The 13,920-nt window shown below is 37.5% G+C and overlaps 1 protein-coding gene across 2 annotated transcripts; it reads left to right on the plus strand.

Annotated features, from left to right (window-relative positions):
* Positions 1-384: 384 nt before the first annotated feature.
* LOC104088574 (putative transcription elongation factor SPT5 homolog 1) lies at positions 385-11,803 on the plus strand. Of its 2 annotated transcripts, none has more exons than XM_009593272.3 (22): positions 385-893; positions 4,319-4,557; positions 4,651-4,797; positions 4,923-5,081; positions 5,162-5,245; positions 5,531-5,601; positions 5,687-6,041; positions 6,158-6,313; positions 6,404-6,501; positions 6,594-6,642; positions 6,713-6,865; positions 6,958-7,101; positions 7,213-7,309; positions 7,498-7,656; positions 7,906-7,954; positions 8,028-8,122; positions 8,217-8,286; positions 8,756-8,810; positions 8,893-9,010; positions 9,110-9,253; positions 10,255-10,355; positions 11,442-11,803. In XM_009593272.3, exons 1-22 carry the CDS (start codon positions 572-574, stop codon positions 11,685-11,687), a joined length of 3,111 nt encoding a protein of 1,036 aa, XP_009591567.1. In that variant the 5' UTR covers positions 385-571; the 3' UTR covers positions 11,688-11,803. The 2 variants fall into 2 exon arrangements, 1 of the variants encoding a protein (XP_009591567.1); XR_684606.4 differs by having other exon boundaries at positions 410-893; positions 8,697-8,810.
* Positions 11,804-13,920: the final 2,117 nt, after the last annotated feature.

Genomic DNA, 13,920 nt, shown 5'->3' on the forward strand with positions numbered 1-13,920 from the left:
ATATACTGGAATTCAAGCATAATATGCTGGAGTTCCAGTATAATATACTGGACTTTCAATATAATATATTGGTTCAACATAATATGCTGAAAGTTCATACACATGTGCTCCAATCTCTAGTATATTATGCTAGAACTTTCTAGTGTGTTGGAGTATTATGCTGGAAGTTCATACATAGGTGAACCAATCTACAGTATATTATGCTAGAACTTTCCTTGTTGCAGTAAAATAATGGCTATTTTTTAATAATTGTGCAAACATTGACTATTTTTCAATTAGCAGTCCGAAAACTGGCTAGGCCGTGCTATTTTTACCATTTTCCCTATCAAATTGAGCACAATTGTGAGAAAAGAAACATAGAGCCCAATAGACTCAGAGGCCCAAACGCACTGTCTCTCTCACCGCCACTCACCATTTTCTCTTTTCACTCTCAAATCTTCTCCTCTCACCTAGGGTTCCATTACCCTATACATCCAGAGAACCCCTCCATACTCTACATCTACACCTACTCAGATTATCGAAACCTCCCTATAACTCCACAAAGCTCTCCAAATTTGGAGGATTTCACACTATGCCGCGTCAACGGGACTACGACGATGGCGATGTGGAACCGGAGGAGGAAGAAGAGGACGTGTACGAAGAGGAGGACGAAGAGGAGGAAGAAGAAGATGATCATAGAGGAAAGAGTGGACGCAAACGGCGTAGATCGGATTTTATTGATGACGTGGCGGAGGAAGATGATGATGAAGAGGAAGACGATGATGATGAGGATTATGGTGGCGGCGGCGGCGGCGGCAGACGACGCCCTAAAAGGAGGACTGGTTCAGAATTTTTTGATCTCGAAGCTGCTGTAGATAGTGATGAGGACGAGGAGGAAGAAGAAGGCGAAGACGGTTAGACTTACTCTCTATTCAGTTTTATTTTGGTCGTTAATTTGTTTTATTCTGTTCATTTACTAATTTTCTTGCATCGAAGAATGAAGAATTCATCATAAATATGTATTGAAAATAATGTTTTGTTGGAATTTGTGGATGAGCAGATGAAGTAGGATTTGGAGAATAGGTAGAGGGAGCTCTGCTTTGATATTTAGGGTTCCTTGGAACATTTATTTGAAGTTGAAGTTGGAAAATATTATTTGAAATTGAAACCGAAAAAAGTTTGTGGAAGTTAAAGTTGTGTTTGGATAGTTATAGTTTTTTCAGTGGAAGAAGATGATTTGAGAAACTTATGACACAACTTCAAGTTGAAAAAACAAAATTTCTCAAGTTCAAATTTCATTCTTGATTTCACAAAGCTTCAGCCTCTTCAATAGAGACTACAAAGGCCACATCCTTTTCTTTTTTGATAAGGTAGATAATAATTTTATTGAAAGAAAAAGGGGATAACCCCGTATCCAAGCAGTATACAAAAGCCGCCACCTTAATGAGAGTATATATTGTTTTGGTGATATGAAAACATGGAGCACTTGTTTATACCATAGGCGAGTATATGTGATGAATAATCATAGGTGTGAGGAAAAGTATGTAGTATAACCTATAGTTGATGTGGCAATAGAGAGAGTTAATGATGTTTTTTTTAAGGAAAGCTAGATGTGGCAAGAGTTGATGCATGGCAAGTTGAAGAGGTTTCACTTGCCTAGGATTGGTGCTGTAATATAGAAATTTTGGGCTTGTAGTTTTGTTCAAGCATTGATGTATACAATGAGCTAACCAACAAAATACAAGATGAGGTCCCATGGTGTATGATATTTGTTGATGATATTGTGCTAATTGACGAAACTAGCGAGGGTGTCAACCGAAAGCTTGAGTTATGGAGAAGCACCTTAGAGAGTAATGTTTTAAGATAAGTAAAAGTAAGACCTGCAAACAATGTAGATATCTAGACTCGTTATTTCAATAGAATGGAATGATTGATGAAGATATTACTATAGGATTAAAACCGGATGGTTGAAATGAAGAAGTGTTACCAGGGTGTTATGTGATAGAAGGATGCCTACCAAGGTGAAAGTTAAGTTCTATAGAACAACTATAAGACCGATTATGTTATATGGCAGTGAATGTTGGGCTGCTAAATTTCAATATTTCCACAAGATGAGTGTTGCAGAAATGCGAATGCTAAGATAGATGTGCGGTCACACAAGATAAGATAAGATTAAAAATGACCACATTCGCTTGAAGGTGCTAGTAGCACACATTGAGAATATAATGAGAGAAGGCCGCCTGAGATGGTTTGATCATGTCTGGTGTCGACCTACAGATGCACCGGTATGTAGGTGTGAAACCATGGTGGGGGAATGTGTGGAAAGGGACGGGGTAGACCTAAAATCACATAGAAGTTTTCTCGAAAGATCTACAAATTATTGGAATCAATATAGACTTGGCTAAAAATAGGGCATAATGGAAGAGAAAAATCCGTATAGGTGATACCTACTAGTTGGGAATATGTTTTAGACTGGATAGAAAACTTCTATTGTTATTGTGATTGTTATTAATATCATTACCATTACCATTACCATTATATATATTGGTTACTTGTATTTTTATTTATTTTGGTGATGATGAGTTGAGCTAAATGAAGGAATGAGGATTCATATCGCCGACCCCAACTTGCTTGGACTGAGGCGTAGTTGTTATTACTGATGTATAGGAGAATTGGGACTAGTGGAATATGGTGCAAGCGTGTGGAAAGGAATTAAGGAGAAGGCACTCAGGCAGTAATCCATAACTATTATGTGACTGCAACTACAACTTGAGAAAGAAAATTCAGCTTTTCTGTAGTTAGTACAAGGATTTTGTGGCAGACAGTTCTTGTCCATTGACTGTAGAACAAGGATGGATGCTGAAGGCCAGAAAACAGGAAATAGAGAAGGGTACACAGATTTATCATTGAGGTGTTTTACCTATAAATTTGTTAGCAAAAAATAAATAACCCCTAAAGACAAGGTACATAGGTTGAATAAGTAGGCGTTTGGACATAGAAAAATGTACAATTTGAAAAAAGTAATTTTTGAAGTTAAGTTGAGAAAATGTATTTGAAATTTGAGATTGTGTTGACATGTATTTGACTTGGAAAAATGTTGTACTTTTGTGAGGAAAAACATTGTTTACTTCACCACATTTTCAAACTTGAAACTCATCTTCTAAAATTTCTGAAGCTCATTTTCAAAACTTCAGTCCAATTTACAACCAAACAATAATTTGAAGATGAGTTTTGGAGAAAAGGACAAATTTTTTATGGACAAGTGGATTGTTAGAGTCCGCAAGAAGTAACACATGTTTCACAAAGAGGAAACTACTTTAGATAAATTAGGAAAAAAACTACATTAGTTTTGTCATTGAGGTGTTTTCCCTATAAATTTGGTAGCAAGAAATAAATAGACCCCTCAAGACAAGGTACAAAGGTTGAATAAGAGTATGCAAGAAGTAACACATGTTTCACAAAGAGGAAACACCAACTCTAGATGAATTAGGAAAAAACTACATTAGATTTATCTTTGAGGTTTTTTGCCTATAAATTTGGTAGCAAAAAATAAATAACCCTCAAGACAAGGTAAAGGTTGAATAAGAGTGCAAAAGAAGTAACACATGTTTCACAAAGAGGAAAAAAGTGTTGGAGATAAATTAGGTCCCAATTTGAGCAGAATAAACTGAAAGAAGAGGAAACAGTAAAGAAAAAAGCAGCCCTGGATTGTAAATTTGACATTTCCAAGACTGACCGCTAAGGTAAAGCTTTATAAAGCACCTAAAAATCTGCAAAAATTCACAAGACAACATTGAAGATCAAACCGTAACTCTTAGCCTCTTATTATTATGAATTTATGATTATGGTTATTTGGGAAAGCCGAGTTTAAGATAAGACCATGGAGCTTTGAGATTGGGTACCCTGAGTAGATTTATCTGAAGCTTAGTAGGTCCAAGAGAAAAAGCAAAATGCATGCATAATTGTCAGCAAAAAGGGAAAAAGCCATAATTACCGGGGTCCCTGAAAAGAATGTTACTAAAATATTAGGGACATGAAGTAAAGGACACTAGCTCGAGAATTGAAAACACATTTTAATAAGCGCCATATGAAGGGAAATCTTCAGTAGGAAATACTCCATATAGTTTATGTGCAGTCCACTTTGTGGTTGCTGAAGTTCGTTTTCCAATTTATGAGCTCCAAGCTAGTGGGGCTTGAATTTTTGTCTGTCTAGAATGAACTTATCAGACACTTTGTTGTTAATTAATGTTAATAGGTATTAACTTTTTCTATTCTTCTGTATCTCTCTCTGCATGGCTTTTTTTGGTTGGTGTTGATTGTTAGATTTTTCGGTTTGCAGATTTCATAGTAGATGGGGGAGCGGAGATACCTGACGAGGATGGTGCCAGACGTGAATATCGTCACCGGATGTTGCCACATGATGACCAAGAAGAAGACCTTGAGGAGCTTACGAGAAGCATTCAGCAAAGATATGCGAGGTCAGCTCATGTGGAGTATGATGAGGAAGCAACAGATGTTGAGCAGCAAGCTCTCTTGCCATCTGTCAGGGATCCTAAGCTGTGGATAGTGAAATGTGGGGTATGGTATTGGTTATCTTTTATTTTATTTTTTTTATTTTTTTTAACCTTAAACATTTAATCTTCTAATTTATTTCTACATCGTATTTTGTAGATTGGTCATGAGAGGGAGGTCGCTGTTTGCCTAATGCAAAAGGCGATTGATAGAGGATCAGAATTGCAAATTCGATCAGTTGTAGCCCTCGATCATCTTCAGGGCTATATATATATAGAAGCAGACAAAGAAGCCCACGTGAGGGAGGTACATTATAAGAGGATACATTATGCATTGTTATGACTCAAATTAGAGCATTAATGTTCTATACAAAATAATGCGTCTGTTGAGTAACAATAACCGATTATTTGTACGCTGCCTATCTGCTATAGGCTTGCAAGGGTATGCGCAGTATATATGCCCAAAAAGTAACACTAGTTCCTATCAAAGAGATGACTGATGTCCTTTCGGTTGAAAGCAAAGCGGTTGATCTTACGAGGGATACTTGGGTCAGAATGAAGACGGGAACTTACAAGGGAGACCTTGCGAAGGTTGTCCAGTACTCTACATTATGTGTTTCAATGAGTAAATTTGACAGTCTCATCTGACATTCAATGATTCTGCTTTGTAGGTTGTGGATGTATATTATGACACGCAGAGGGTCACTGTAAAATTAATTCCACGGATTGACTTACAGGCTCTCTCTAACAAGATGGTATGTTTACTTGATGGATTCTTGTATTTTAACATTTACTAGAGTCTTTATTTGGCTGGAGAGACTGATAGGTTCAGTATTCTTGAGATACATGATTGTTAAATGTCAATGTTGTAAGAACTTTTTGACTTCCTAATCTCATTATAAGGATCGTTAGTACCTGGCCGACTTATACACCTTTTGTAGAGCATTACTAAAAATTTTGCTTACCTGTTCAAAAGAAATATTGATGTCCTAAGAGCCAGTTGATATGCCGCCTTGCATTTGTTGATACTGTTTTTGTAGGAAGGAAGGGAAGTTCAAAAGAAAAAGGCATTTATTCCTCCGCCACGCTTTATGAATATTGATGAAGCTAGGTAATTGTTCCTTGGCGTCTCTTGTTTCAACAAGAGCACAACCCATGGTCTTTATATTGTTAAATTTGTTTCTCATTGGCTGCAGAGAAATGAATATACGTGTAGAGCGTAAGCGACACCAGTCAGGTGACTATTTTGAGAATATCGGAGGTATGCTGTTCAAAGATGGTTTCTTATATAAGACAGTAGCTATGAAATCAATCAGCACCATGAACGTACAGCCAAGTTTTGATGAACTTGAGAAGTTTCGCCAACCTGGTGAGGGTGGGGATGGTGATATGGCTAGTCTATCTACTTTGTTTTCCAATAGAAAGAAAGGTCATTTTATGAAGGGTGACCGCGTTATTGTGGTGAAGGGGGATCTCAAGAACTTGAAAGGATGTGTTGAGAAAGTTGAGGAAAATACTGTTCATATCAGACCAAGTGTGAAAGAACTTCAGGTGGATAGTATTCCCCTTCTTTAAATACGTGTTAAATATGTGTCATTCATTCATCAAGTGTCTCAGAAGGAGTGAGTACTATATTTTTCATCAACATGTTTCCCTGACTTTGGCAGGACACTCTGGCTGTTAGTGACAAAGAGCTCTGCAAGTACTTTGAGCCCGGAAATCACGTGAAAGTAATATCTGGTTCATCTGAAGGTGCAACCGGTATGGTTGTTTCTGTTGAGGGGCATGTGGTAAACTTGGTATCAGATACAACCAAGGAGCTTGTAAGTCGAGCAAGTCTGGCAATTTGAGTCTCTAATCTGAAGTCCTTCATAATAATCTGATATATACCATATATTTTTTTATATCTGCAGCTCCGTGTATTTGCTGATAATGTTGTTGAGAGCTCTGAAGTAACATCTGGTCTCACTCGTATTGGGGAGTATGAGCTCCATGACCTTGTAATACTAGAGTAAGCACTTTCTTGTTATAAGAGTAACATTAAACAGTTTAGTCCTTTTCGAACCAATAGCTAATTTTCTAAATTGATTTTTTTTTGTGCAGCAATAAGAGTTTTGGTGTGATTATACGTGTAGATAGTGAAGCCTTCCAGGTGAATACTATAATTTTGAGGTTGGAATTATTCTGTTAATTGTGTTGCTCACATTTGAGTGATATTATAGGTCCTTAAGGGAGTACCTGATAGACCTGAGGTAGCACTTGTTAGACTTAGAGAGATCAAAGGGAAAATTGAGAAGAAAGGGAATGCCCAAGATCGGTTTAAGAACCAGTTAGCGGTGAAAGACGTGGTAAAAGTTCTTGAGGGTCCATGCAAAGTGAGTAATTGGCGTTTCAAAAGATTTTCTAGTTACTAACATTGTTCATATGTGGTGTTTGTTTTCATCATAACCATTCCTGTTACTTGTAGGGAAAACAAGGTCCTGTAGAACACATCTTCAGAGGAATTGTTTTTATTTATGATCGCCATCACCTTGAGCATGCTGGTTATATTTGTGCCAAAACACAATCTTGTGTGTTGATTGGTGGCTCGCGGGCAAATGGTGATCGAAATGTATGTCTGTATTTTCTTGCTTCTGGAAGTGTGAGCTCATCTGATCTTGCACATCTATCTTAACTATTGTCTTGCGGGCTGAATTTTGTGCTTACAATGGAACTCCTTTAGGGTAACCCCTTCTCATCAAGATTTGCGAATCTCAGAACTCCACCACGTGCTCCTCAATCTCCCACAAGATCTTTTAGAGGTGGCCCACCTATGAGCTGTAAGTTTCTGATAATGGTGCTATCTTGATGTTTTAAGTTATTTCTTTTTAAATTTTATTCCCCCCTGTGGAGTCCATCTGATCATCTGGCTATTATATTAAATGCTATTTGTTACATTTGTGATCTTTATTTTGCTGTTCTCCGTTTAATCATTAGTCTCTGAGCTATCATGTTTGGTGTGCTCTAGATGGAAGAGGGCATAGAGGTGGAAGAGGGCATGATGCTTTAATTGGAGCTGATGTGAAAATTCGTCTTGGGCCATTTAAAGGTTGCAAGGGGCGTGTTAAAGATATTAAAGGAACTTCAGTCCGTGTTGAACTGGAAGCCCAGATGAAAGTTGTTACAGGCAAGTGTTTCTTCAATGTCAGTAATTGCCCTCATTTATTTTTTTCCTTTTTTTGGGGAGGAGGGGGGCAAAAGTGATTCATTATAAACAAAGGGCCCTTTTTGTAATTTTTGTGGAGGGAGGCTTTGCTGAATCTGCATTTTGGACAGAATCATCTAAATTTAGGCAGAAATTTCCTTTTTGATTTTTTTTTTGTTTTTCCAAGTTTTGATTGCTTACATTCATTGCTGACTGCAATGTTTCCTGCAGTTGATCGCAATCATATTGCGGATAATGTGAACGTGACAACACCATTCCGGTAAGTATATTTCCGATTGCAAACTTTGAGTTATTGAGTGTTCACCGTCTTACTGTTGTTCTGTTTATTATAGGGAACCATCTAGATATGGTTTGGGAAGTGAAACACCATCACATCCTTCAAGGACTCCACTCCACCCATTTATGACACCTATGAGAGATCCTGGAGGTCCATTTTTCTGCTGTCATGTTTCAATGGTGTTTTTCATCTCTTTTTTTCCCACTTGTTTGACTTTAGCTCTTTTAATCAATTTCCTCTACAGCAACACCTATCCATGATGGCATGAGGACGCCAATGCGTGACAGAGCATGGAATCCAATGAGTCCGCCTAGGTATGTTATATCACTGGCGAAAACAATCCAAATGGCTTAAGCTTTTGAAAATAGAAGTAGTGAAGGCCATGTATCTGTCTAGTTCTTACTTTACATGAACTAATTGATCTCAGGTTTGAAGAAATGAAAAAGAGCTTTTTCTTTACTTGAAGTATGACATTATGGAAATAGGGATCTGTCCATGTACTTTGATGCGTGACTTTCTCCTCTTTGTATGGCTGAAATTCTTTTCTTTGTATATAAAGGGGTGAGGATCGGGCTTGGTCTTGAACTTGAAAGCCTTTGTGTGTTAGCTAGATAGTGAGTGCTGATTTTTGGTCTTCATTTGTGTTCATGATTACACTTTTAAGTGGCATGCTCTCCCTTTAGATTAGTCTTGTTATTTCAGTTTGTTGCTTTTACTGTCATAGATTTAGTGAGCTGCAATTCCATTCTCTTGATGTTAAATGGTTGCATGGCAAAATACCAGGGACAATTGGGAAGAGGGAAACCCTGCTTCCTGGGGGTCAAGTCCACAATATCAGGTTTTCACTCTTTCCACTTTATTTCCATATAAAATGAAGTTTTCTCTTTTAATGTGATTATGACGCTTCCTTCATGTTTCAGCCGTCTAGCCCTCGTTCAAGGGCTTATGAAGCACCTACTCCTGGTTCTGGTTGGACCAACACTCCCAGCGGTAATTACAGTGATGCTGGGACCCCAAGAGACAACGGTTCTGCATATGGTAATGAACAGTTTCCGTTACAGGAGTGAAAACCTATTACATTGTCTTTTTCAGTTCCTTGTTGGAGAAAATAATGCCATTTTCCTTTATTCCATATAGCTAATGCTCCAAGTCCTTACTTGCCGTCAACTCCTGGTGGACAACCACCAATGACACCGAGCTCAGCATATATACCTGGTACTCCTGGCGGGCAGCCAATGACTCCTGGAAGTGGTGGGCTGGATATGATGTCACCTGTAGGAGGTGAATCCCCTGCTCGACACCATAATTTGTGTATTTTTTGGAATTACAAATTACTATAATATATCTTCATTCAAAAAAAAGAAATTACTATAATATCAAAGATCAAATGAGAAACATTTTATTCTATTGAGCTAGTAAACTTGTGATCGCTGCAGAATTAGTTATTTACCCATAATCTCTTGCATTCTAGGGAAAGAAAACATTTTATTGAGATCAGCTGATCTCGTTTCCACTTCCGAAGGATGAACTAGTGGGCGTTGTAATTCATGTTCATGCATTTTAATTTAATGTTTTAGCGTGTAGACGTCTTCCATGTTTTTGATGGTATTTATAGTGTGTGTTTCAGTAATAGACCTTTGCAGTATTAGATTGAAAATTTGTCTTTTAGCTTAATGTGCTAAATTTTTGCATATTCACAGTGATATTTGTTGAGTATTAATGTCAAAATTGCTCTAATATTAATCAAAATCACAATGTGGGTAATACAAAGAAGTCCCGACAGTTGTGTATTTACAGCTTGAAGCTTTAGGCATAAGAGGAGAATGACCTGTAATGCTGTTCATTATTGCAAATGCATCTTATTATTTAAGCTTTGGGTGTATAGTTTGGTAAATTCAATATATGTGGATTCTCTTGGAATTAGTCGAGTTGCGCTCTAGCTGGCCCGGACACCATGGTTATAAAAAATATATATATCTGGATTCTCTTGGATAGTTCTATACAAATTTTTACTTTATTGGCTTGTGTTTGACCTGTTATACAGTAGGAAGAGAGTTGCATGAAAATGTCTGATGTTACTGATGATGTATCTCTATAGTCAAATGTGAGCCCCCAAATGTAAATCATAACATCATTGTAATTGGATTTGCTTGATGGTTAGTTGAAGAACCTGTCTTATCCTTGATTGAGACTCTCGTGCAACTTCACTCTTGTCGTCTAGTAGAGTGTTAGATAATGATGTTTTCAACTTTCAGCAATGGTTGGTAACTTTGTAATTGCAGGTGGGGATACCGAAGGTCCTTGGCTCTTGCCTGATATCTTGGTCAATGTACGGAAGTCCAATGATGATACTGTCACTGGAGTTGTCCATGACGTGCTAGCGGTATGTATATTCTATGATGATTTGGCTTCCCTTTAGAAGGCATTTGCTTCATAAACTATGGCATGGGGTGTGCATGTGATAAATATTAACATGTAGAGGGTGTTAACTTTGGGAAGGGCATATATACCTCTTAACCACTTCCGAGCAGATGCATTCAACGTGTAAATATTAATTTGGAAAGTGATTATTAAATATATATTCAAGGTATCCTAGGCAATGGTAGTGAAAATGGCGAACTTATAATTTATATTTGTATTTGAATTCGTACCTTTTAATTGCTGGTTCGATGTTTATGTTAGAAGAATGAATTTTAATCATCTCTGATTTTGCTGGATTAGATCTTGAACTTTGTAATATACCATCTGCTCCACTTTGCTTACACTCTCGAGTCGTATCAAATGATTGATATCATTCTATTCCTATACAATATTCACAACTTTCAAGCATTTAAATTCATTAAACTATTCACGCTTCAACTTTGATGAGATCATGAGATGTTTTTCTTTCAAGGCACTTCTTTTTATATTTTCTTCCGTCATCAGTAATATATATATACATACAAACACACACACACAAAAGCCAATAAGGTTAAGCAGACTGTTTATTTTAGCTTATACTCTCTCTGTTGCAGTTTATGTGAACCTATTTCCTTTTTGGTCCGTTCCAAAAAGAATGACCCCTTTCTAAATTTGGTAACAATTTAGCTTAAACTTACAATTCTACCCTTAACGAGAAGCTTTTATAACCACACAAATACTCTGGGCCCCTTTTTAATTTGTTTAGGACCACAAATTCTAAAAGTCTTCATTTTTTCTTAAACTCCGTGTCCAGTCAAATAGGACGGAGGGAGTATAAAAGTATGTTAATGGCTACACATGTCATAGCATACCAACAGACTTGTGCACTTGTTATACATATTCCTGTGAAGGTGATTGGTTGATTACGTTGATTGACTTCAAGAGGTTTTTTCTTCTGCTTCTTGGTCTTCTGGCTGCGAACCTTAGTTAAAACCTCCTTTTGAAGGAGAATAATTTGTCTTTTTCCGCGGAAATTAATCCAACATTCTTTAACTTGCCGCTGGAGCAGGATGGTTCTTGTAGCGTTGGTCTTGGATCGAGCGGCAATGGTGACACTATCATTGTACACCCAACTGAAATTGAGATAGTTGTACCAAAGAAGTCGGATAAGATCAAGATCATGGGTGGTCCCCAACGTGGTGCTACTGGTAAGCTTATTGGTGTTGATGGCACTGACGGGATTGTAAAGGTTGATGATACTCTTGATGTTAAAATTTTAGACATGGTACTTTTGGCGAAGTTAGCGCATGCATAGGGACTATTCAATTCTAGTTAGCGAGCACATTGTGGTCAATAGCAATAGTTTGCATTTGTATTATATTTTTCATGTTATGCTAATCATGAGTTCAAGGCTCAATCTTTATGTGTAAATCTTTCCTTCAGAGTTACTGTCCTTTCAATTTGGTCTGTTATGTATGAAAGGACGATATAAATGCATTTCAAAAGAAAAAAATGTTTAAAAGGACACTATTAGTGCAGCTCACATTTTCTCTCATAGTTAAGTGTAAGACGTGGAAGGTCTCATTCAACATCATAACTGATGTGTTCTTTATTTGGGTTTTAATTGAAGGCCTTAGTGATCTTGTATAGAATTCGTTCTAGTTATTGCTTTTCTCTGGCAGTTGTATGGTTGTATTTTTAAAAACAACAGAAGACGATCGCTGACATCTTATTTCATGTTTACTGCGAATTTCTGTATGGGGCAGGCCTCTTTATTCTTGGCTAATTTTAGACACTAGCACAAGGTTATCTTCACATGGTGCTTTGCTCCTGTTGCTACTTGGTTTCGACTTTATAGGGTGAATGTGGGGATGAGGGATGCGGCAAAGTGAAAAATTCTATAGCAAAATAGATGAATAGAGAATAAGAAATGATTGAATTTTGTTTACATCCAACGCTGCTTTCAGTAGGTGGGAATCATCTGTAGGAGCGTGGATGGTAGTAGCGGTCGATTATAGATTTGCAAGCGGAATGCAGATTTTGCACCGTGTGTTAGTAATATGATGTTGTGCTATCTCATTATTTGGAATTATTTTTGTTCTTTTCCCTAAACTAGTAAACTGTGTAAAAGTCCAAGCACGTGAAACCAGCGGAATTTATTGCGCACAGGAGAATTTCATTTATTTTCGCGGATCAACTTCTATAATTTGCTGACTATGACAAAAATATAATATTAACTAGTTTATGCTTCACGGTGTGTGTTTTTCTCCCCATTCAAGGCTATGGACAAGTAAAAAAAAAGACCAAATTCTTGCTTGGCGTAAGATAATTTGCATGCCCTGTGACAGATAAAGCGACAAGGATTAATTAGAATAAACAATTTATTTAGTGCACCATAAGTTTAAGACTAACATGAGTTCAATTTATAATGAGAACACGGAGATAGAAATAGGACCAATTAACATCCGAACTTCATCGCAAAGAGGATTAGGAAACATGAACCATCGTAAGCCTGGGACATGGACTCGGTGTAACGATCCGGCCGGTCGTTCTGACTATTGCAATCTCGTTCCTCCATTTACTGCTCAAATTATGAATTACTATTGTTATTTGGCTTGTTAGGGTAATTGGTTTGGGTTCGGTGAGGCTTTGAAATGATTTAGAGCGCTTAGTTCCAAGGTTTAGAATTTAAGTTGAAAAGGTTGACCGGATGCTAACTTATGTGTAATGACCTCAGAGAAATTTTGTTAAGGAAATTAAGTTTTGGTGGTGCCGAGGTAGATCAATTATTACAAAGACCGCGGCTCGAATTTTTTGGGTTGAACAATGCACCGAAGTGTAAAGAAAAATTTTATCAAAAAATGGTCATTTCTGCGACCACTATGCGGTCGCAGAATCACTCTTCGGACCGCATAATGGTCGCAAAGTGGAACAAGAGGAGGGCAAGATTTGAGGAAAATCTGCGGCGCACTATGCGACCGCAGAACAAGTATGCGGACCGCATATTGACCGCAGAACAGGTCAGTAACGCCCAGCTTTGGAGGCCAAATTATGCGGACCGCATACCTGTTATGCGATCGCATAACTGCGTCGGAGCTTCCATTCTTTCTAATTTTTGACCTGACCCAACTTCAATTTATAGCCCTTGAAGCTCATTTTTGAGCCAAAAATCTGATATTTTAGAGAGAGGTGAGACCATTTTAGAGAGAGAAAGTGAAGACATAGTGATTTATCCATCAATTCTTGTTCAAGGTTTGAAGATTTCACAAGGATCTTGCTAGGGCTTCAAAGAGGTAAGAATTTCTTTCCCTAATTCTTCAATTTCGGGTTTGAAGTAAAGATGGGTGATTGATAGTATGATTCTTGGGTGTAAGAGTATTATGTATACATATCAATAAGGTTGTGAAAAGATTGTTAATTCAAATGGGTAAGGATTGGGTTGAAAATGTTAGAAATTTTTATAGGCTTTAATTGAAGATTTGAGGGTCGAGTTGGTGTCGGATTTTGGTGAAATTTGTATGGTTGGACTCGTGGTTGGATAGACGTTC

This window comes from Nicotiana tomentosiformis, chromosome 4, assembly GCF_000390325.3.
Source record: "Nicotiana tomentosiformis chromosome 4, ASM39032v3, whole genome shotgun sequence".
NCBI classification, from domain to species: Eukaryota; Viridiplantae; Streptophyta; class Magnoliopsida; order Solanales; family Solanaceae; genus Nicotiana; species Nicotiana tomentosiformis.